This window comes from Anopheles bellator, chromosome 1 (assembly GCF_943735745.2).
Source record: "Anopheles bellator chromosome 1, idAnoBellAS_SP24_06.2, whole genome shotgun sequence".
NCBI lineage: Eukaryota > Metazoa > Arthropoda > Insecta > Diptera > Culicidae > Anopheles > Anopheles bellator.
The window spans coordinates 34892912-34916312 of record NC_071285.1 but is presented as its reverse complement, the minus strand read 5'-3'; the positions used below and the strand labels follow the sequence as shown (position 1 = coordinate 34916312).

General features: G+C 47.5%; 2 protein-coding genes across 2 annotated transcripts in view; one reads left to right on the top strand and one right to left on the bottom strand.

Moving 5' to 3' along the window:
- Positions 1–1578: 1578 nt before the first annotated feature.
- On the bottom strand, positions 1579–3141 carry LOC131214991 (zinc finger Ran-binding domain-containing protein 2). Its single transcript, XM_058209352.1, has 3 exons — positions 2906–3141; positions 2446–2738; positions 1579–2376 (listed from the first exon to the last, which is right to left on the bottom strand). Exons 1-3 carry the CDS (start codon positions 2992–2994, stop codon positions 1751–1753), a joined length of 1008 nt encoding a protein of 335 aa, XP_058065335.1. The 5' UTR covers positions 2995–3141; the 3' UTR covers positions 1579–1750.
- Positions 3142–18353: 15212 nt separating this feature from the next.
- Positions 18354–23401, top strand: part of LOC131206291 (cell adhesion molecule Dscam2) — a 27049-nt gene continuing 22001 nt past the window's right edge. Inside the window, exons 1-6 of the mRNA XM_058198796.1 lie at positions 18354–18390; positions 18557–18785; positions 22349–22491; positions 22645–22806; positions 22908–23057; positions 23197–23317. Coding sequence (XP_058054779.1) covers positions 18354–18390; positions 18557–18785; positions 22349–22491; positions 22645–22806; positions 22908–23057; positions 23197–23317 — 842 coding nt within the window. The remainder of the gene's footprint in view (positions 18391–18556; positions 18786–22348; positions 22492–22644; positions 22807–22907; positions 23058–23196; positions 23318–23401) is intronic.

Sequence of the window (23401 nt, the reverse complement as noted above, 5' to 3'; positions counted from 1 at the left end):
TAAGCCGTGTTGCGTGGTGTCACCACATGTAAACGGTACTCTTTGGTCAACCAAATTTTTGTTATAAAATTCTTCGTCGCAAGAGATTGTCTCTAAATTAAGGACTTCACAACCCAACCCACTAATCAAGTTTGATGGAGATAAGTTTTAAAATTAAACCTAGTAAAATGGTCAAAGTACCTGTTGTTTGATATATTATTTAAATTTAGGAAATATTACTCTTTCAAATGGAATGTTTTAATGTAACTCAAAAATATTCCCTTCGCAGTTTATGGATAAAACTTGTCTGAAATTCCTTACTGCTTACTGTACTAACTGCCAATTTGGCGGTTTCTGCATTACTCGTACTTGACACACTATCTCAAAAATTTGTTTGACCTATCGAGGAATTGACGACGGCAGTACTTCCAGCGACCTAAGTCCTACCTTAGGCAAGCGTCCACCAAATTACGGCTCGTTGAGAGGAACGCTGCCGTCATCATCCGGTGTTTGGCAGCGCGCTGGAAAAGCGTGTAGTGTAATAATGTAGAATTCAAATCCAGTCCAAGGTCCACAGCAACAGTTCGTTGGTCGACCACCCTCGCAAGAGTTCCGATGGTCGCCATTGCGATCCGATGGCGGTAGCAATGCTGTTCCTGTGGGGCATGATGGAGCGTATTAGCACGCGGTCACGGTCGTACTACGGAAAAACCTTCCTGTAATCTATAAAGTAATCTCATTGAGTGCTGGGTGGGCGGTGAGCCATCAAGGATCTATTGGTAGGATACAGAGGGCCAATGAGTTCGATTGTGAGATTGAGATTGACCACACCTTTTTTGGGGGTGATTACAACACACCTTCGTCCACCTTCCTTGTTAAATTTATGATCGATTAAAACGATTCGTCAATTAATTTACCATCCTTGCCATCGAATGACGCCGGAAGCCATGACGAAAGGGGAATTTAATCTTGTTTTACTGATTTGTTTACGACATTATAAACCATTTGTTTTACACTGGCCGGACAACGTATATTTTATTGCGGTACTTGGCCAGCAATAAACAGTCGGATTCAGCAAACGACGCGCTCCCGGGTTGATTTGAGCAGCCGATGGACATTATGAACAAAGAACGCAGTTGGAAAAATAATTGAAAATAATAAACTCGTTTGAATGATATTTCCTCCGATTGGGCCAATTCTGGCATCCTGGTAGCCGTATCCTTATTCATCACGGTCACTGAGGTGAATTGTAGAGTACTGTGTATGAAAAATAAACTACTTGGACTAACTTGCCACCCAAAGCTTTTTTCCGACCTTGGAGGCGTTAGGCATACAAATAGAATAATTGGTTTCTGGTGTGCCGCCTTATTAAGAATCGTTTCTATTACAAAACAATTTATTATGTACGATACCGTTGGGCGTATTAAAGCGCACTTTTCACGTGTGGTCCTCAAATCCGTTCTTGTATCATAATCATGTATTACTCTTTCGTAGGTAATTCTTGCAGTATGTAACTTGAAACTCATCTTTCTATAGCAAATTATGATAAAAATGCAGTACATAATAAAACACAAGAAACACAAAATTTGAATAAATAGAAATAATTGACATTTTCATTTCAATTTCGTATTTTTAACATTTCATATCATCAAAGTGTAACAAACACCAAAAGCGTTTGAACGGTGTTCGCGTTTCGCTCTAAAATATACAAGTTTATTTTCGTATTGAACATCCGATCGTCAACGAAAAGAATCTCCATCAGCGAAATGCTTTAGCGACGCTTATCTTTGCTGCGCCGGTACGATCGGGGTGAGCGCGATCGTGAGCGGGACCGTGAGCTGGAGGACCGCGACCTGTGCCGTGCAGGGCGACGTGTTGAGCTGGAACGTTTTGTGTCGGATCGTCCGTGACTAGACGACGAAGAAATCGATTTAGAGGACCTTCGCACGTCGCTGGTAGGCCGGCGATTTCGATCTCTGCTAGTTGATCTCGATCGCGAGTGTGATCGTGAGCGATGCTGCCGTGATGTGGACTTATTGTTATCGCCGGAGGACTTAGTGGCCGGCTTCTTTCCCGCTTCCTCCGCATCCGATCCCCACAGATCGTACTTCGATAGATCGCCATTATCTTCCTCGTCCTCGTCGTCGTCTTCGTCCTCGTCTTCCTCCTTCGACTCGCTGCGCCGCCTGCGCGGTTCTTTGCGCTTACTGCGTTCGCTTTCTTCGTCCTCGTCCGTGGAGTCGGTTCTCCGTCTTCGTGATGCTAACCGTCCACCGATTTGCTCCTTCGATTTGCCTTTCGACTTTTTTCTCCTCCCAAACTCGTCGTACTCGTCGTCCGATTCGACACGGTCCTTGTACTCCACCACGCCGCGGTCATTGTAGCCTCCTCCGTAGCCTGTGGGGAAAGTTAGGCGCTTCGTCAGTGGGAATCTCCATCCATGCGCCTTCTGATGATGGCACTTACCGGTGCGTTCTTCGACGTCGCAAAACCGTGGAGCGCTACAGATGTTGCAGGTGTGGCGCCGGGCCCAGTTTACGTTAGCACATTTATTGCATTGCCAGTCTTCGGCGCTGAACAAACCGCGCGACTTTTCGGCCGCCGCTTTCCCAATTTCGGTACCGACTTTCTTTTTACCCCCACTGCCGCCACCGTCCGAATCGCTGGCTGTCGATCCATGCTTTGATGAGGCGCTGCCGGGCCGCTCCTTACCGCACCGATTACACTGATTCCGGCGGGCAAAGTTTAGATTCTTACAACTACGTGTCGCGCGAAGTGTCGCGATGGAGGCGTTGTGCAAGCAGAGCCAATGCAACAAGCGCGTTTAAAGGCGGCAATTTATGGGAAATGCAGGGGGAAGCCAAAAACGTTAGTTCCCAAATACTTTTCAAGAGCGGTGTTTACAAATTGCCTGTGTTTTTCTTACTCGGGCTCCGGACACGTCCAGTCGCCATTCTTGTTATTGGTGGATGGCCGTTTCCCGTCGTCGGACTTCGCATGCCCGGCGCTGCTCATGACATTTACCTGTTCGGCACACCACTGGATGGTCCGATCGGTCACTTACTTACTAACTGGTCCGCTCGTCGGCAGAAAGGACGCGCGTATCCTGTGAAAAGAATGGAAGCTTTCGGCGTGCACAGCACTTTTTCGCATCAATTATCCTTGCCCGCACATCGGTCCGAACTAGCCAAGCGCGAGAATCACAAGAAAAAGCGACATCTGTCAAGCGTCGGCCAGTGTTGCCAAACTGTCACGTTTTGGTGGTGGAGGTTGAAATTGGTCTAAGAAACGTTCTCAGCTTAGATCTATTTCGGCATGGAATTAACGTTTTTAAAACATTTTAAAAGTCGCTGCTGGCAAACGGTCGACTTTCACGGATTCTACTGCTTTTGACATGGATTGAGTTAACTTCAGAAAGTTCAGAGAACTTCAGTAATTGACAACGGTTTTAAAAGATCTTGAATAATCTATTTGAATATCCACGGACAGATATAATCTAGTCGATTGTGTCAAACCTTGAGTGTCTAGGAGGAAGATGAATGGCCTGGTCGACCAGTACCAGAGTATTTCTTCGCATTATACAAAATAATTTGTAAGGATAATCATCCTGATCGTCATACTTTAAAATGATCGCTTAAAGGCACTTAACTGTTATAAATGACAGTAAGATGACTGGCAGTACAAAACCTACAAATTTATTCAATTTTTTTAGCCACTTGCAGCGAAAACATTGCAAAAAGCACTCGAAAGGTATGTACGCATTCCACGAAGCGATATTTGGATATTGTCCACTCGAACGACTGTTCGAACGAGTTGAGAAAAAAGGCCCCTACGTTCCTCCTGAAAAATTATAAATGCAGCACCCATTTCATAAAGTTTTACACATTTTCAAGTTTAAATGCCATACTACGATATGGGAGACTATCATGGTTTCACTTTAATTTCATGCTTGTAGTGTGACGGCTTAGTTCGGCAGACTAGAGGGCAAATCGTTGCTACTTTAGTACAAATATTGTTCCCTACATCTCTGATATTCCATCATCGTCATCGCAGGATCGCGCAGATAGCGATAGCGTATCACTATGGCTTAATCTGGGAAGCTTGTAGTACGTCGAGGCAGAAAAGCTTTTCGACGAAACATTCCAAAAGAATTCATCAATCAGTTACATTTTAATTTGGTTTGGGCAAGTGTGCGCGTCCTGGCGTCCTGGACTGGCCCAGCAAATTACCCATTTATCATTACGTCAATTAATCAAAATCAGTGATACACAGTTCTGTCGAAAATTTGCCAACGGACGTAAGGCGTGCATTGTTTTACTTCTGATTCGCAATGCATGCTCCAAAGTTTACAGAACTCCTCGGAATTGGGTATACTATTGTTTAAGGCTTTTGCTTTTTTAAGTTTTTTCAAAATCGTATATTTTTGAGTGGCTTGAAACTGTAAGCGGCACGCCAATGCGTAAATGATATGCGTCCTGGAATCGCTTCAGATTAAGGAAAACATCGCTAAATTGAAAGCATCGCTACTCGTAAGTTATTGCGGTAGCTTCACAGAACTACCATTGGTTGAAAATGGTAAGTTTGTAGGGTTTTGCAATTATGGTTAGAAGAATTTTCTCAAATCAAAAACTTCAGATAATCTTCAATTTTACCAGGGGTTCTCAGTCGCAGTCGTTACCAGGAATCGAGATGAGTCAATAGGCGCTAATGCTGCTGCTGGCGTAGCTTATGAGAACCATGTGAATTATTATAAAATTAATTTGGAACTTTTTTTGTTAGACTTAAAATTAGTTTTTTTTATTAGTTTGTTTTATTAACAAATGTCGGGTGGGCTTTAGGCGGAATGTAGTAACTACATGTAGCTAATAGTTAGCATTAAATTATCAAACGGAAGTAGCAAAAACGAACCCCTACCCGGCCAATTAACACGCAGGCCACAACAGGAGCGGTCAACTCCATTATCAGGTAGTGCTTTAAACTGCGGTTAACTGCAGCTTCTCGCGATTCGCCATGTGTCCATTTCCCGGATCTCGCCCGAGAGCCGCACCACCATCAACTGGTGAGTTGGCTTCAGAATTTATTGCCAACTTCGGGCTAGTACATTTTCCTTGAGACACTAGACATGTCTCTATCCGACACACGTACAACCACGTAGCGCATCCGATGAACCGTAAACGCGCACAAACACAGTCAAGCGCGCCAGGGTACATGCAACTGGTTAAATGTGGCCCTCCATCATCGCCTGCCGGGAGCGCCGGGCGTTTGGCCGAACCGTGCCGGGGCGCCGAGAGCGATAATTGGTGGTGATTTTTCACGACCATTAATAACAATCATGCCCCGGGTGTGTTGGGAAAATGTGGAGGGAAAAACCGAAACCCCAAACGAAACCGGCGCGAGACCGGCGGGTGCGGAATAGTTTCGAAGAATCAGGATACGGGATATCGAACCCGGCGCTCGTATCTTCACCGGACGGACGGACGGACGGACGGAGTTCTACCGTTTCTGCCTGCCAGGAGCAGGACAGAGCGTGCGGATAGAGTGAGACGTGCGGCCAAGTTGTGTGATCTACTGTTCAGGATCCACACGAGACGAATTAGTGGACGAATACATAGCGTCGTCAGCTTATGTGTGGGGGCTCGCCGTGTGTACTGGTCCTCCCCCGCCACACGAACACACACAGGGACACTGACACGTCCGACACGATGACGACCTTCTGCAGGACGCGTCGCTGACACGAGCCTGACACTAGCGGAGCCCTCTCTGGTGCCGGCGGAGCGGGGCATCTATTTGTTCGCTCGTCATTCGTCGGCCATCAGATACTTTTAATCTTCAGTGCATAATGCTTAGCAAATATAGTTAGTTCTACACGACGACCTCAACCGACGGGACGGGTACGGGTTGGGCATACGGGGCATATATTTGATTCTCACATGAGCAACCACACAATTCCCGGCTCACACCCTCACGGCCACCCGGATGGCGTCAGACCACAACATGCGACTGGTTTGTTGCCCGTCGCAACTCCGTTCCTCCATCTTTCGGCTTCGTCGAGAGTGTCAAGTTTTGTTTGGCCACAGCACGGCGTGGCTCTGGCACACTCGTCGGGTACGAATGTATGCAAAAGCAGGGCCAGTGCGAAGAGCTATCTGTCCAGCGCCATCTTGCATGTGCGGGGGGGTGCCATGTGTGAAGTTCCGATCCTTCCGCACGCCGGCCCCCCCCACAGACAAATGGGATACATAATGTCGAAATCTTGATGGCTGCCTACACACATATTGGATGGCCGGTGCGCGCGGGTATCCTTTCTCCGGGCAGCGCGGATGGATCCGCTACTGTTGCTCCGCCGCCATAGCAAATCTCCCGCCTTTTCCAAATCATCGCCGGGGATGTTGCTGTCGGTCGGAAGCCGTCGTCGTCGTCGTCGGTGCCACCGGCTATCGACAAGGTCTGGTCCGGCTCGGCACACTCTCCGGGTACATAGGCCGGCGCAGCCCGCTCCGTTTCGGATCGGAGTCAATAATGCAAGGTAACAGAATTTGGAGCATCACATCACTTCGCAATCATTCGCTGGCGTACGCGTGGATGTGTGCGTGCGTGATTTTCGGGAAAATGGCTTGAAAATTGGTACGCATTTTCCAGCTTTTCCAGCTGGAAGACATTCACAACCAATTTGAATTGAGTAACAAAAACACGATTCGACGCTATTGTAAAGGGACACAGCAGCAGCCGAAGGGCGCGCAAATATTTGCACACTGATAAGGGAGATTACGCAGCGAAGGGTTCGCTAAACGCAGCGCTTTCCGGAATTGGGGCAACCACCCAAAAAAAAAGGGACTACCCGGTGTAAGACCCTTCGATCGGCTGGCGGGCTACTATCGGCGGACCCCCAATAAAATGTAGCCAATGAGTTCTGGTTAAGCGCCCGGCACTGTACATAGCCAGCGGCAACCGTCGGCATGTTGGCCGTGGTGTCGGCGTGGAGAGAGCAGCGGCAGCAGCCGAGTATCATCATATTATCCCCTCATTCTTTTCACCTCGACAAATGTGTAACATTCTAACAATTTTATCTCTGTATGGTGCGCTTCAATTTCATCACACACAGTGCCCGTCGCCGAAGCTGGATCTCTTCGTTCACAACATCTCTATCTCTCGGCGCCCCCTTGGCCCGGTGCGGTGCGGGGCTGGTGGCCAAGGGCGCCGGGGGCACCGAGGGCGAGTGGGTGATAATCGCTATAGTGGAGATCGTCCCTGTTCGTGAAACGCGGGCGCGCGAGAGAGAGAGAGAGAGCGTGTAGACTCGGGAGCCTGGCGACGTGGCCCCGAGGTCCTGCCGGTAAACCGTATCGTCAACATCACCAACCATCATCATCGGGCGTCATCGTCGTTGTCGGCGTTCAGAGCATGTGTGCACCACACACATGCACCGATGGTCACAGGATTCGCACATTCATGCACATTAAATGAAATATAACAATTTCATTTAATGTTATGTTAACGAAAATATTTAGATTTAATTGAATCAAACATTCGGTGCAAGATTTAGTTGATGAACGAACTAATTTTCAGTGGCAGGTTAACGAAAATCTTCGGGCGCAATTTATCGGTAGTAAATATATAGTAAAGTGCTGATTCAATTCCGTTCATAGTGTGTGATAGTTGCATGTTTTATAGTTTTTAATCGATATTTGATTGGATGCCTGCAGATAGAGTGAAATATCTTCATTTTCCCAAGAGCCATGGAGAAAGATTGGCATAAGGTTTAGCCTCCGGAACGTCAGCAGCAGTAGTATTTAGTATTGTGTCTAAACTAAAGCGAATACTATTTACTATTGTAGGATTTACTCATAAGAAGTGTTGGTGCTCTGAATATTTTCCTATACCTTATTGCGTTTAGGAAGTGATGAAAAAGTTATGTTTTTCTGTATGGATGGAGTATCAAACAAATTTCTCTTCGACTTCAGGAAATCCAGGACCTTAAATCGAATCTCATACGAGTTCTTCTCCTCATTTTTGTGCCACATTCGAGGGCGGCACTGTCGCCCGTGGTCGTACGGACCGAAAACCCCTCCGAACTCCCACAACCATCCGCATCCACAACACTGTATCTCTTCCTCCGACGTGATGCGGTTCCTGCCTCTCGGAGCGGAGATGCCGACTCTGCCGCCGACACATACAGCCACAGCGGGCGGCACTTCGATGATGATGCTCCGATTGCGCTCCGGTTGAGAATGACAACACAACCCACTCCCACCACTCACCCGACCGGTGGCGCCTCCGGTTGCCGGTCCGCCCGGCCGCACCGAAAAAGGATCCTCTCCAATTTCCAGTGATACTACTGCCGGTGTCGATGGGGTCGGGCTCGGTCGGACGGCCGGTCGGGTGGCGGCGGGTGAATGTGAATGAGAATACGTACGAAACTACACTCATGCACACACACACACATACACATAGCCACACACGTCGACGATTCACACACGTACAGCGGGCGCACGTACGTACCGAAAGACACACACTCGCAAACCGGGCGTGCGCCGTCGTTGTTGTTGGCCGGACGAGGAACGCGAGGCTCCCTGCCACCCTCCCCACAGCGCGGGGGGGGTGATGCTCGCCACCCTCGCCGGTGCGCCTCCTCCCGCACATGATGAAAATTTGTTTATATATCATGTATCATTCCGAAAGGATTCTTAGCTAGAGAGGATATTATTCTATTTGAAATGATATAGTTGGCGGTTGGCCTTCGTAACGCGAGGACGTTCGTTCGCTTGTGTCGAGTGTGTCGGTCGGCCGCGTCGGTCCACCGGTCGGTCGGAGTCTGTTCTCGTTCAGGACTGCCGGCCACCTGTCCGCCAGGTGAGGCAGTCCCCAGTGTTCTAGGCGAGTTCTTTTCTGAGTGAGTGATGAACGGAGGCTCGGAGTTTCACTGGCTTTCGGGTGCCAAGCGAAGCGTGAAGTGAAAGTGAGTGATAGTGGCCCTTTTGCGGCGCCCATCCTGGGATGGATGGGCCTGACGGGATGTTTGATCGTGTCTTTCCGTCTGCACCGCGTAGAGTGTGCACTTTGAACTTTTGAGCGAAGCCGTTGGCGGGATACTCGACGCTTCAAAGTCGGCGAATCCTTTCCGTCTCACTCCCTGCATGGGGTACATTATCACTTCGCCCGGAGTTGCCACAAACCGGATCCCACTTGCGCCACCTGATAAGAGGCTTCCAGTGTTCTATTTTATTATTCCCATCTCGGACCACTCCAGGGGCGCTCCGGTGCCGGTGCAGCCATGCTTGCAGTCCTATGTACTTCCGCCGAGCGCCGCTTAAGCGTGGCGCTCGCAGCGGAGCTGTTTGTATCTCATCATCGTTCGGCTTCGCTGGCCGTCGCCGTATCGGATCGCACATTCGCGAACCAGCACCAGCCCACGCAGATTGACACACTTCGCTGAGCATGTCCCTAGTGTGACACACGTGTGGCAGATGGCCGCCATGAATTGAAAAGTGTCGCGCCACTTTTGGGGCACCACCTGCCCAGTGAAGGACCAAACGCCGAGGCGCCAGTCGCTGAGTTTCGGTTTTGTGTAAACGTGAAGGTTGATACGAAAAGACTTGATTATCGGGGATTCTGGGAATATCGATTTAATTAATTTAACAAATGGGGTTTGGTATCAACCATCTGCTGCAGACTGATAAGTTACTGATAACATTATTAGGCAAATCAATTGCGGTGGGTTATTGAAACGAGCTCGAATGAAGTAAATGCAATAGCGATAATGGGCCCTATTATGATTCTCGAACTCGATCACGAAGTTCACTCAAACCGTCATTTGAGTTCATTTATCGCGGCAGTTGATCGAGTTTCCATATCGAGAGCTTTCAATGGGATGAACTTTTTCTCTCGATCAATCGAGTTCTCACTGCATTATGGTTTTCAATCGTTTACTCGAATTTGACAAACCGACTTCCGTCAACTTTTTGCTACGGAAAGAGCCGTTCGTTGTTAGGATGTCTTTGATTTTATCAATTAGTTTGTATTGTTTATACTGCGCCGTGCAAAGATAATGATATTTTCAAAGATAGTTTATATTTTGGTGATGAAAAATTCAATTTTTCAAATTTACATCGCAATATTTTGCGATGAATCTTTGTATTTTCAGTTCTTTCACTGTTACTATCGCTATCGGAAACGTAGAAATCATCAGAAACGCGGAAGAAATCGAGAACATCAGAAAGCAATCGGAGCTTCTCTACTTGAAAACCGTGATCCCGGCAAACGAGTTCGACAATCGAGAACGAGAACTCGAGTCGATTCGACTGTACAAGTTTGATAATAGGGGGGAAAGTGCGATGAAATGATGAATCTCATTCCGAAGGGTTAGTTGTGAGTTTCGAGCTTCTAGCTGTGCAAACTATGGTCTTTGCTTAAGTCCTTTAGTAGGTAAGCTTTGATACTCGGAATATCTAGTTTTGGAGGGAGTTTGGTTGAACTTTTCTTAAAAGAACCAACGAAATCTTAATTTCTTAGCCTAATGGCCTGATGCATCACAAAAGACTGCTCTCGTGGAATACTTAAATTCTTATTTCAACTGATTCGGTGCATCTGTTTGGATTAGCTGGGATTACGGGACTGGGACTACTGGGCAGGTATCAAGCGATCCAAATGGCCAACAGCTATGGGAACATCAATCGCTTATACAAATTAATACAACTGTCCCAATCCAGGATGGGTGTTAAACTTTAATGTCCAAATAAACGCTATCACTCTGACAGCTGAGAACATGCCTGCCATTATTAAGCTTGTTTTCTGATAATTTAATGCTGAATTGTGTTGAACCTGCTTGAACGTATTTAACCAAGCAAACGCTACTCTTTCTGGGGATGCAAACAGTTGGTCTAATAGTTCCGGGCAAACGGGTCCGTTTCAAATGATATGGAAGATGTTCAAAACTAGATACCCCTTTTAAAGGATGTGGCTTTCCACCGGCAGACACGCCTGAAGTGGAGCGATCCTGCCCTCTATTTCAGTTTGCATAATTTCCGAAAACCATGGCATCACCACCGGTGGCGGTAGCATATTTCGTTCCGAGAACTGATCCGTCCGCCAGCGAGTGTGAGCTGCGAATAACTGTTCGCACCGCAACTACTACTCCGGGAGTAGCGAACCCGCCCGAACCGGCGTGTATGTGTTTGCTCAAACAGTTTCCAAGTGTGTACTTTCTCGTGCCCTTTCCGGCTCCGGCGACCGGAAGCGGAAACGGCACGAGACGATGCACGGCGACGGTGGCGGCGGCGGCTGATGATACTCGAGCGAGAGATGATTTTATTGCTCTTCGGTTTCGTACTTTTGAATAATTATGTGAATTGGTCCGGCCCGGTCCACACACACACTCGTGCTCTGCCTTATCGACGAAGCACATAGTCGGGCTGGGCAGTCCTGCAGTCGAGCCGGGCACATTCATTTCCGCTTCTGTTACAATCCGGCTCGGGATCCGGATTCGATTGCACTCGCTATCGTTTCGCGCCGACCAGAGTTTCCGACCGGTGGGAAAAGTGTCTCCCGTTGGAAACGTTTTTCCAACATGCCCCATGGCCGTGTGGGTGTGGGATTGAATGATAAAGCCCAGCATGATCCACGGCGGCACCAGCGCGAAGGACGCGCGCGAAAGGCGCGCCGATAAAGGCGGATAAAAAGTGTCAGGAAGAAAATTTAAAAAGCGAAAGTGATGTTTGATAGTTTTCCGGTGACGCAGTCGGAACAGGGACGGGCGGACAGGGACGTCCGCGGCGCAAACGTGGCCACGTGCTCCGAAGGAATTATGAGCAAAAAGTGTGCCTGTGACAACCGCCAGCCGGCCGGCCGGGAGCACATACGCGCCGTGCGCCATCCGCCCCACTGTCGGGGGTTGGTGCGAGAGTGAAGTGAAGTAATAAAAACACCAAACAAATGGCGAAAAAAAAATCAGGATGCAGCCGGAGCACTGCACTCGACTTTTGGCGCGGGCACAGTGTTAGGAGGCCGGCTCGTGGTGGAAATATGTGACAACAATAACAACGGAACACGCTCGTTAGCGAGGGCGACCGGGTCCCTCCGTGTCCGCCCGCCGGTGTCACGTTCGCGCGCAGACAACTTGGGGCGCAGGATAAAACAAGGAAGCATAATTGGTCTCATTTATATCCTTGCCGCCACCCGCTGGCGGCGCGGATTCTTTCGTGTCTCCTGGTGGTGGCTTTCGTTATTTTCCCGGTTCCCTGTTTTTCATCATTATCCTTTTTCCACAGTGGCCACTCCGGGGGCAGGTGCAGCCTGGTGCTGGCGTGGCACACGCTGAAGTGTGTAATACAGTGATGAGATAATAATGCATACACGAGTTCTTCATTTCACGGTACCGGGCGGGCTGAGTACAAAATGATTATGATAATGAAATAGCATAATAGCGCGCGCCGCCCGACGGGTGATCCGGATCCGGTGTGTCGCCAGCAAGCGGAGTGGAATTGTTATTGCGGTGCACATGCGGTGCAACCCCCCGTGCAAGTGCAAGTGCAAGTGGCTGTGTGCGGGGAAAATGTGAATGTACCGGAAAAAAAGGCAGAGAATCATATCCCGGTCGGTATCGCCGGGAACCGTAGCAGTGCAGCACGAGATAGAGTGGGGTGCGAAAATGTGACCAACCAGGACTGAAACCAACCAACCGAAGGCGACAGTGCAATTTGCGAGTGAGCAGTGAGAGCTGCTTCCCAGACACGGATATTTCGCAGTTTGTAGATAAATTGAAGGTGCGTCACATATGTCCAGGTTGGTCGTCAAATGAGCGAATATTTTTCGATGCTTAAAGATTTTATTTGAAAGGTTGCTTCATGTTATTGATTTATGAAAAATAATTTTGGTTGCAGAAAATTGGGAAATATGAAAAACTCATTTTCAAAGTGGTGAGTCGTCAGCTCAAACTGTACGAAACTTGAAAACCTTATTTAATTGAAGCTCATTTCCAAGCTCTCGGTGGTTATGTGAGTAAGCAGAATTGTCGTTTTGGCAAAATGGAAGCTAAGAACGATCGATCGATCGATGTTTGCGCCGCATCTTCGGACAGCAAATAATCAGCAGCAATGGCGTTGTGAATTGGCGTCCGAGAAGTTGCGATTTTACACCATTGAACTTTGGGCTGCGTTGAAACATAAATGTTATGTGAACAAACCAGCAACTATTGATGACCTCAAGACCGAAATTCAAATGGCCGCAGCCGAGATAGGACCAGAGGACATTTTGGACATTTGACCAAAATTGTATTTTATACACAAATATATAATATGAATCGACCTTTGAAATAAAAGTTCAAGCATCGGAAAATATTAAATCGTTTTTTCTTATAAGCAAATGAAAAAAGAAACGCTTATTTCTATAATGTTATAGTACTTTACTGTCGTAAGCTCTTCCGCAGGAGGTTTGTTAACGGTGGAAACCGAAAATCAAAACCCATTTTGTTGTCCACCAATCTGGGTTTGGGACAGGATCTGCCGGGGGTCTGCTCAGCGGGGGTCGCACACAAGGCTCGGAGTATAAAATATTCATATCAATGAACGTCAGTCTTATTGCTCGCTTTTACTTCGTGACAACGCCGATTTCACAACCAATTTACGGCCCCATCGATGGGGGACGTTTGGCAAAGAGAGAGATAGAGAGAGAGCGAGAGAGAGAGAGAGAGACCGGGAGCTGCGAAATGAAAAATGAAATCGATTTTTGAATTGATTCTCTTTTTTTACCTTAATAACACTCGCCAGGCAGATAGTAAAACGTGCCCCAGATTAACGACACGGGAAACGGGAATACGAATGTTATGATTTGAAACGGGTTCTCGCGTTCTTTATGGTTCTTCTTAGAGTTTATCGTTTCCTAATAAGTACCTTGTACAAATGAGTTCTATCGACAAATGGTGGTCCATTAGTTCGATTGATACTTTTGCATTTTGATAAGCTGTTGATTTGTTTCATATTTAAAACATAGATGATGACTTGTAATATTTTCACAGATCGACGGCCATTGAATTAAAACTGTTATTATACGGACGTCACTCTGAATAACTAACCATTGCATATCCCACATCGTTTTAAACATGTCTTTCTAGTTAGAGTTAAATAAATACTCCAAAACTCATTAGATTATGGTGTATATGACAGTTGTGGGCACCATAATAATCTGAACTTCTCTCGGATTTTTCAATTCACTTTAGCAAAGTGCTCTAGCTATCCGATTTTGGTGTGCAAAACGAAAGCCTACGCACTGTTATTGTCCAACCAATCACTTTCACTTAAGGATCCCGCCAGAACGAACAACAGATGAATATTCAATTTCATGTAGATTGGCACCATAAGCTGACCACAACATGTCACCGAGGGTCTTCGGTCCGTGTACGTTCCAAGCACCACAACGCCGCGTTTTGGGTGCCAGTTCGGGGACCGCCGTAGTTGTATGTTGAGATAGCGAAAAAGAAACATGATGAAAAATATGTATCTGTGACGAAGCAACGCTCGGAGCGGAGAACAGACAACGAAACAAAAAAACTTGAAACAGCCCAAAACCGTGCTAATCAAATCGGAACTACGACGACGACGACGGGGGAAACGAATATTCAGTGCGCGACCTGTTGGATCCTAATAACTCGGAACGAAGTCAGAAACACACGAACGGTTATGCCAATCGCCGACCACCCGTTGGGTATTGATTTCGCCCGTTTTTTTCCATTCCCGATTCTCGGTTTTGCGCCGTTCCCGTGTTCTGTTTTTGTCAACAAATCATATCATTAGGTTAGAGTCAATGATATCAACGAATGGAATGGCGGGATGTACTTTTGGTGGGTTTTTGTACTGCCAACCGCTTGTCAGATCCGTGGCAGCAGCATTCTGGGCGCTAGTTGTTAGCATGTTATTGTATTTTAATCGTTTTCTATGTTATGTTCTGTATGCATAAAAGAGAGATATATTGCGGAGGCTCTCGCTGCCTGGGAATAGTCATTTCTGTTTTGTGGTAAAACTTGTTTGAACTTGTTAACGTTCGGTGATTACCGGAGTTAAGCAAACGAAAACATTGAATATTAGTCTGAAGAGCTTGAAGGTTTATGAACATCGCCAGTGTGAGAGAACTGTACCTTGTACCGTTTTGATTTACAGTTTGAAGTCACTTTTTTAAATATTAATAAGCAGAATAAAATTAAATATTAATAAGTAAGTTGTTTCCGTTGTGTTTCCACACGCCCCAGGCAGATTGCTGCTGAAGCGATTAAGCATTAATGGGGCACATGATGGAATACGATTAATATCGCTCCGGTCCACGGTCCACGTTGAGTCAGTTTTAATCCGAAATGTGATTCCAGTGAAAGGTTGAAATCGAAACACATTCTTCATTGTCGAATTTCATTCCTCTGGTTCAGGGATCGGCATCTACGGCCGACATCCGTATGAACTCGCTTCGATGGAGGCGCATGGTACTTGACTTTGTCTTTCAAGACAAGCCGCGGGGGTGCCCTCACCGAACCTACTATTTCGAACAGCCGTTCCGCACGTTCCTGTCCGTTTGTCTTCAATATCTTCCGTGAGGTTTTTTTCCGAGACGTCAACTCGTCTGACAAAAGAGGTTGAAGTGACTACTCAAAAATCCCGCGACATCCCGCTGCGGCATTGAGGCAGCGGAAGCCGACTGGAAGAGTAATCATGCTGTGAATAAGCAAACCCCTTTGAAGGTCCCCCACAAACCGTGGTGCGGTAAGGTGCGCTATCATAACACTGCTCCTGCTGCTACTACAGCTGCGGAGAAGCCGTTCCTGCCAAATATCCATTCAATCTACTCTCGAGGGAACGCTGCCAGGGCGGTTCATTGAGGGCTTGCAATTGCGGAAGCAATCACCATATGACCAAGTTGTACCCGCCGCGAGCCACGAACAAAAGTTACCAAGGGCAGGCCTTTAACACATCATTCCGCGGTCGGCTAGACCGGGCCCTGCCGACACGGGCACGGCGGAGGACTTGGAGGACCCCCAAGAGAAGCGCTCACCGTGGTGTGGGATAAATTTTTGCGAATCAAAAAGCCATTTGTACCTTATCTAAAGCACAACTTTTCCCATCTCCCATCCCGGGCGTGCAGCGTGTGGCATCTGTGGAAACCGCACAGACAAACGTAACTGCCACGGTGCCCCGAAGCATTGCACGTGTTACAACCGACAGGCAAAAAATGCATCCCATAATATAAGTTTTGCACATTTTCCCCAGACACTCGTGGTTCTACTCGTGTGGTGTGTTGCACGGCTCTATTGTTTCATCCCCCCTCCGGTCTTCCGTTGGGCGCGCCTTCCTCGATGCTTCGACGCCCCTCCACAATGCTGTTTGTTGGTGCTCAATAGACGCGCGGTTCCACGGCTCAGGCTGCCCAGCGGCAGCAGCAGCCGAATGTCATTTTCTGCAATGAATGGCGAACATGAACACGGTCGGGCATAGAAGAACAACTGCAACAACAACACCACGGGTGGTAATTTGTCATTTGGTTGATTAAGAACTCCTCGACGTCGGACGCCGGTACACGGTGTGCCGTGTGCCGGCGATTTATGCCCCGGAGGCACTCGCACAAGAACACCTCGGAACGGCCAGCCATCCTCTCTTTACGGTAACCGCATCTGTGTTTTTACGCTTTTCAGCAGATTACCATAAGGGCGGCGTACGTTGTAGATGTAGAAAATTAGAAAAATAATTTACACATGAGTGAGTTGTAAAAACATGAATCGCCCGAGAGATGACTCACCGAATCACATTCACCGACTTTTATTATTGTAGTTTAATAATTTATTCATTTCTTGATTAATTAATTAAAATATTTATATAGAATTTAATTGGGAAACCGTTAAGCTTTAATGAACGAACCAACCTTATGCTGCTTGAGAGGCATGGCGTAGTCAAAACAATTTCAATTGGCGTCAAAATGTCTGCTCATGCCTGTGGTGCTGTGCGTCTGGTTGTGGTACGAGTCCTTTTTGAGACCATATTTTGTGCTTGAGAACACAATTGAATAACAATGAAATGAAAAATTATACTTTATTCAAAGTATGTGTCATCGCTGGCTATACATTTCTGGTATCTCCCTGCTAAATCGTGGATTCCCAGACGAAAGAATTCTTCGTCTTTTGAAGCAAACCAATTGGTCATCCAATTTCGACTTCCTCGTAGGAAACGAAGTGTTGCTCAGCCAATAAGTGTCCCATCGATGAAAATGAATGATATTCGGAAGGGGCCAAGTCAGCGTGTGAATACAGCGGAGGGGAATGGCAGCTCCCTGCCAAGTGATGGAGACGCCAGGTTTAGTGTCCATCGTGCCCCACCGGGCGCCTCCATCGCCTGGCGCCAAAATCGCCCGTTTTTATTTTTTTAAACCGCCAAAAGCGCTGCGATATTCCAAAAACAAGTACCGATAAGCATTTAGTGCGATTATGTGGCAGTTTTATTCGACAGGTACCAGAAAAATAATAATTCCCGCAAAACACAATTTTCAAGCCTGATTTTTTTTTCGACCTGATATTAAAACAAGGTAATGTTGTCAAAACAGCAAAACTAAAAGGTCCAAATTGACAGGTAGAGCAATCTTTGTAACATTCCGATTCTCAACTTTTAGACGCACCTTCTTATGCAAAAATACCACAAGCCACAAGTAGTCTCTTTGAACGTCTTCAACTTATTTAGCCTTTTCTTGATTTTGCGAATGATTTTCATTTTTTCTGGCACGTGTAGACGACTACTGAATTCAGTCAGATCGAATTTTGACGTTACTACTCGAGCTTCGGATGGGATCTCATTGACATTGTCATTTTCTGGGTATTTTTAGGAATATTTCATTGGAAACTGGCGATCGAACTTTTTCCAGCAGACCTTGACGTCCCGATGACGATTCGATGGCAGTTGCGTCACAAATCGCACGTCCGCTCGCCTTTATTGGCAACTTTCTCAGGGGCCTTCGTCGACCATGCTAGAGCCAAATTTATTGTCTGGCAGTGCTGTGTATTAAATGTAGTGCCTTTCATGGGTGATTTCGTCAACTCATATACGACAGCAATTTTCTTTGATTTGAGTTGACAATTTTGAATGGATTTTCTACTCGTTGCCGATAAAGAGCAGTGCGAAGAAGCCAAGAAAGCAGGATATAAGAAGTGAAAGCTTTCTCAGGAGTATTGTAGACTTCAAAGATCGTTTTCGACAGTACTATGTTTGAAAAGCTTACAGTGTGTTAACAGTTACATATTTATATAAGAATGAATGTGATTATGTTTTGGAACCGTCGCCCGATCAATGCCGTGTGTGATTGATTCCGCTTCCTAACGAATGTTTGTGTTTGTTCGATTTTCAGGGCCACCAGAAGTTATGGAAGTGATGAAAGTAATAACAGCACGCTTGCCCGGTGAGTATAACGGTGCCCTCCGCCGGCACTGTCCGCACAAACTTTCGCCCGAAAACTGTAATAAACTCATTAATAAACTAGTGCGTACGCCATAAATCATAAACATTTAAGCAACGGGTCGCACTAACGTCTTCCTGCCCGAACGGTGGCGCGCTCTCCTTCGCAGGCGTACTTCAGTACATAACTCTGGCGATACTGATCAGGGAGACGGGCAATGCGCTGTCCTCGGAGAACCTGCAGATGCCCAACTTTTTGCAGGAACTTCCGTCGAACATAATATTCAGCAATGATACGGGAAGCTCGCAGCTCGTCTGCCAGGCATATGGCGGCCCGCAGATGATCATCCAGTGGATCCTGAAGGACGGCAGCCTGGTGAGCAGCGTGCCGGGGCTGCGGTAAGTGGAAAACTTTTCACATCACATATCAACTACAACATTATTGTTCCAACGCTGTGTGTGGGTGGTGGCCACCGCACTACTGTTGCCTGTTTGCACAGTGAATTATTAATTAAATATAAGAGACCCCCGAAGCAGCGAGTGAGAGCGCGACCTCGGAACGGGCGACGTGTAAATACGGAAAATTCTTGAGTGCCATTTTCCAATTCGCTGCAGGTCGCGGGAGGATGCTGAAAAGTTTGCAGCTCGGCGAAAGTCACGCGGTTCACGTGACTCTGTGTGTGACCTTTCCCTCCGCAAGGCGTCGGTGCAGTTTCTCGGTGAACCGCGGCCAGAAGATTGGGACGTCTCGGGAGGACCACAAAAAACTAACATGTAAACCAAAGTTGGTCCAGCCGGATGCGGGTCGTGGTCCCACAAACGCCCACAAAACCGCACACACCCACGCACACTGCGACACCCAGAGGGCAGAACTTCCACCCCACAAGACTTCCGAGATTGGATGCCCAACGATACCGCAGTCACTTCTTCGGCACGACGGAGCGGAAGACCGGACCACTGAAGTCACGAGAGAGAGTCGCCATTCTTTTGGCTGTCTCCTGATAATACCGTTTATTATGTGCGTACTGAAGGCGTACGGTATTTTGTCTGCCTTTTGTTATTTACAAACACAAGACCCCGGAGCTGGCTCGTTTATGTGTACATGGTCAATCTTCCGTAAACTTATCAGCTCTGATGCAATATTTATTAGGATTACGTGCGTGCCCGACCCGGCGCTATTGCGTGGTCTGTGGCTGCCACTAACGTCTCAGTGTGTCTCAGGCGGTCTCAGCGCCCGAGAGGGAGCTGTCCGACAGATTTGTTTAGTGGCTTGTAGAGATTTCGCATGGTTGATAGCTCTGTCGGTGCTACGTTCCAGCGTAATGAATCTGCTGCTCCGGCTCGAGGATGCATTGAAACGGAATGTGTGGGGCTTAGGCTAATTTGACGGAGGGGTCTTGATGCGTTAAAGGCATATAGTCGGCCTATAGGAATATTTGAAATTTTCTATACGCATAACTTTAAAAAAACTTTTTCATCACTCCCATATATCCTGTAAACTATGCGGAAGGCGTCAGCTCGAATCCTGACTTTGCTCAACCGTTACAAAAATCGGCCATACTTGCTTGGGCTTGATAACAATTATATTTCATTTAAAGTATGTGCCTTCGTTAGCTGTACATGTCTCCCATCTCTCTGCTAAATCGTGGATTCTCAGTCGAAAGAATTCTTCGTCTTTTGAAGCAAATGGTCATCCAATTTCGACTTTCTCGTAGGAAACAAAGTGCTGCTCGGCCAAAACGTGAACCATCGATGATCTGTATTAACGGTTTCACCAGGTCTTAGGAGCTTGTGATACACCTTTCTGCTCCATCAGAAAGTCCCTTTCTTGGAGTCCTCCGACGTTCTTTGTTTATTAAGTCAAAATCGCCACTTTTAAATTTTTGAAGCCACTCAAAGCACGGCGATCCTCGAAAAACAAGCTTCGGCAATCTTTTGATGCGATTCTGTGGCAGTTTTCTTCAACAATAATCCCCGCAAAACGTCTTTTTCAGGCACAAAAGTTGATATGGTCCAACCCTTGCAAAGATAAGTTGCAAACTAAATTAATTTTTTTTTCGACCAGAAATCATTTACCTGTTATCAAAACAAGGTAATGTTGCAAAAGATGGAAAACTAAAACATCGAAGTTGACCACTAGAGCCATCTGTTTAAGAGTCCGATTTTATAATTTTGAACCTGGTATATGATGGACAGCCTTTAAGCTGTTATCTCATCACGTCTGCGAATTCAGGAAAATCGAAAACAAATTATCTCCGGGTATTTCTCCGGGACATCATGTATAGGGACTAGCAAAACAAAGTTTATCATCCGTTTACTTGAATTACGAGACGAGCTTTGTATTAGATGGTCCCTGACCTCTCCACTCTAAAGACCCGCGAATGAACCGCTTCACCGCGAAGTTAGAAAGCAGACAAATTATGCCACCCCCTGGAGCGATCCTTTGGTATTAGGGGAGGGATTAGAGAGTCGCAGTCATTCCAACAAGTTGGGCCAATATTCCGACACTACATTTGAATAATATGTGGTCTATTCAAAAAGTTCTGACAAGTTTCTATTTACGGGGCTACGTGTATTCGATTTTCGATTGGCCTAGTAAAAGATGGAGAATATTGGAGGTTCAGGCATAATAGAGAGGTATATGAAATATATGAGGATCCAGAAATTTATGTCATGATAAAAAAAACAAAAACTGCAATGAGCTAAGCACATCATATGAATGCACCAGTCAAGGATCCCAAAAAAGACGCTATTGGGAAAGGTACACGGCAAGAGGCCAGTCGGTAGGCCGGGATTTCAGTGGGAGGACAGTGCCCGCAAGGCCAGCGAGGTCCTGCTAGGTTTTGGAGGCCGGCAAAAATAGGGCAGGATGCCGAGAGGCAAATGGCAAAGGCAATGGCAAAGAATCATTATCAAATTTTGTGTCGTGGTCGTGGTCGTGGGAGATCGTGGTTTCTGCACCAATTTCTGGCCCACTACTGATGTCACAGCCACCGTATTCATCAGATCCTGTTTTTTCAAAACCTAAATTAGCTTTTCGTGGTTAGTCCGTTTTGGAGTAGATAAAAATCGACGATAAGCCAAAACTTGCCCAAGTAAAACAGCTGTCAAAAATTGATTAATTATTCAAAATACAAATACGCCCGGAAATAAAAAAATTGTTAGAACTTTTTGCACATTAAGAATGAAGTTGTGAGGATTGCAACTTGATAATGCTATGTTGCTGGTAGATGCCGTACCTCGATGGATGATCGAGATCTCTGTCCGAGCGCTTCGAGACCGGAAGCTGGCGGGTGGGAAAGTGCGTCTCTTAAGGGTTGAGTGAGCGGCTCTGGCGGGTTTTGAATTCGGATGAATTATTACTAAAAGGAACTCTTCTGGGCGTCCGCTGGGGGTTTGCATGATTAAGAATTTATGGAAGGCCGCACACACGTGCCCGCGCAATCGGGTGAAGGTTCCGTGCCCAGCCCTGCGAATTACCATTTTACGTTGAGCTGGTTAGCTGCCGCTCAATTTTCGCAGATTTATGATTCGCTGCGATAATTGAATTCGGAGACACCGGAGACGGTGCGTTAGATTTGCGACCGTCGAGCGGCGGATCTTTTTGTTGTTGCTGGCGGAGCGAGAAATATAGACAGAGCCCCGATGGGAAAAATCCATAAACCAGCGCCAGGGCCGCTTCGATAAACGTCCCGAATAATGGATACATGCATATATGCATATGTAATACGTCAGTCGCCGGCACTCGTCGGGTGACTTCGTCGCGCCTCGGCGCCGTCCCTCGGCACAGGAGGGACAGAATGTATCAAATTTACATTTCCATGTATCGATATCACCAATATTTGTCATAGCAGCGAACACATACACACACCTACCAGAGGCCAGGTTCGGTTCGGTTCGGAGCATCTTGAAGCCCGGGATTCTAACGAGCATACGGTTCTTCTTACGTGCCACCTTCCCAGCCAAACCCTGCCGAACGGAACCCTGTACTTTCCGCCCTTCGCTGGGCACCTCTTCCGGACGGACGTGCACGATACGACGTACCGGTGCCGGATCAGCTACTCCTACTACGTCCTGCTCAGCCACGACATCCGGGTGCGAGCAGGTAAGTGGATTGCACTCTCTCCCGTATTCCCCCGTAGGCCAAGGGACCGTCCTCGGTTGGTCGGATCATCCGGCCGGCGGGGGCCCCGTTAAACAGGGTTATCCACCAACATTGTTTTCTGCTCTCCCTGTCTCGTTCGCTCGCTTGCCGAAGTTGTCCGCCAACCGTACGAGGTGAAGGTGGAGAACGTGGATGTGACGCTCGGCAACACGGCGTTCCTCAAGTGCTTCATCTCGCCGCACGTGCGGGAATTCGTCCATGTGTCGTCCTGGTTCAGCGAGAAGGAAATGCTTCTTCCGGGAAGATCCGACATCGGTGAGTACGCCCAGCTCGGCCCAGCCCGGCCCCGCCGGGAGCTGGTGACCGACGGCTGACGACAACGGTCCCTGATCCAATTCCGAACTTTCCGTCTGAAGGCACCCGCTACGTCGTCACGACGCCCGGCGGAGAACTGTGCATACGGAACGTCAACGAGGAGGACAGATTGAAGCGGTTCTCGTGCGTGGCGGTGGACACCCTGACCGGGCAGCGCAAAACAAGCGACGCCATTTTGCTCACCCTAAAGGGTAGGTCCATGTCCCAATGCCCTTCCCGTTCCCGTGCCCAAAACCCGGCTGAGTATCGAAGTTCTAATACAATTACTCCATCTCCGATATGAAAACACGACCCAAACACGGACCGGGGGCCGGCCGGGCGCACATCCAGACAACGCTCCGAATATGGCGCCGTCCACGAGTCAGAAGTCGGTAAGCGAACTATCCACCGGCAAGGGCACCAGCGTGCAGTTGCCGTGCAACGTCCAGGGAAATCCCGTGCCCAGCTTCTCGTAAGTATTTTCATCCCATTAACTTTGATAGCCCCGCTGTGGACCGAGCTCTCGTGTCCTGGGGAAAATGCATCGAACCGGTAT

Coding starts and splice junctions, on each gene's coding strand:
- LOC131214991 (XM_058209352.1), bottom strand. CDS start 2,994: ATGAGCAGCGCCGGGCATGCGAAGTCCGACGACGGGAAACGGCCATCC. Junction 2,739..2,905: donor TGGACGTGTCCGGAGCCCGA/GTAAGAAAAACA, acceptor CGCGACACGTAG/TTGTAAGAATCTAAACTTTG. Junction 2,377..2,445: donor CGACGTCGAAGAACGCACCG/GTAAGTGCCATC, acceptor CTTTCCCCACAG/GCTACGGAGGAGGCTACAAT.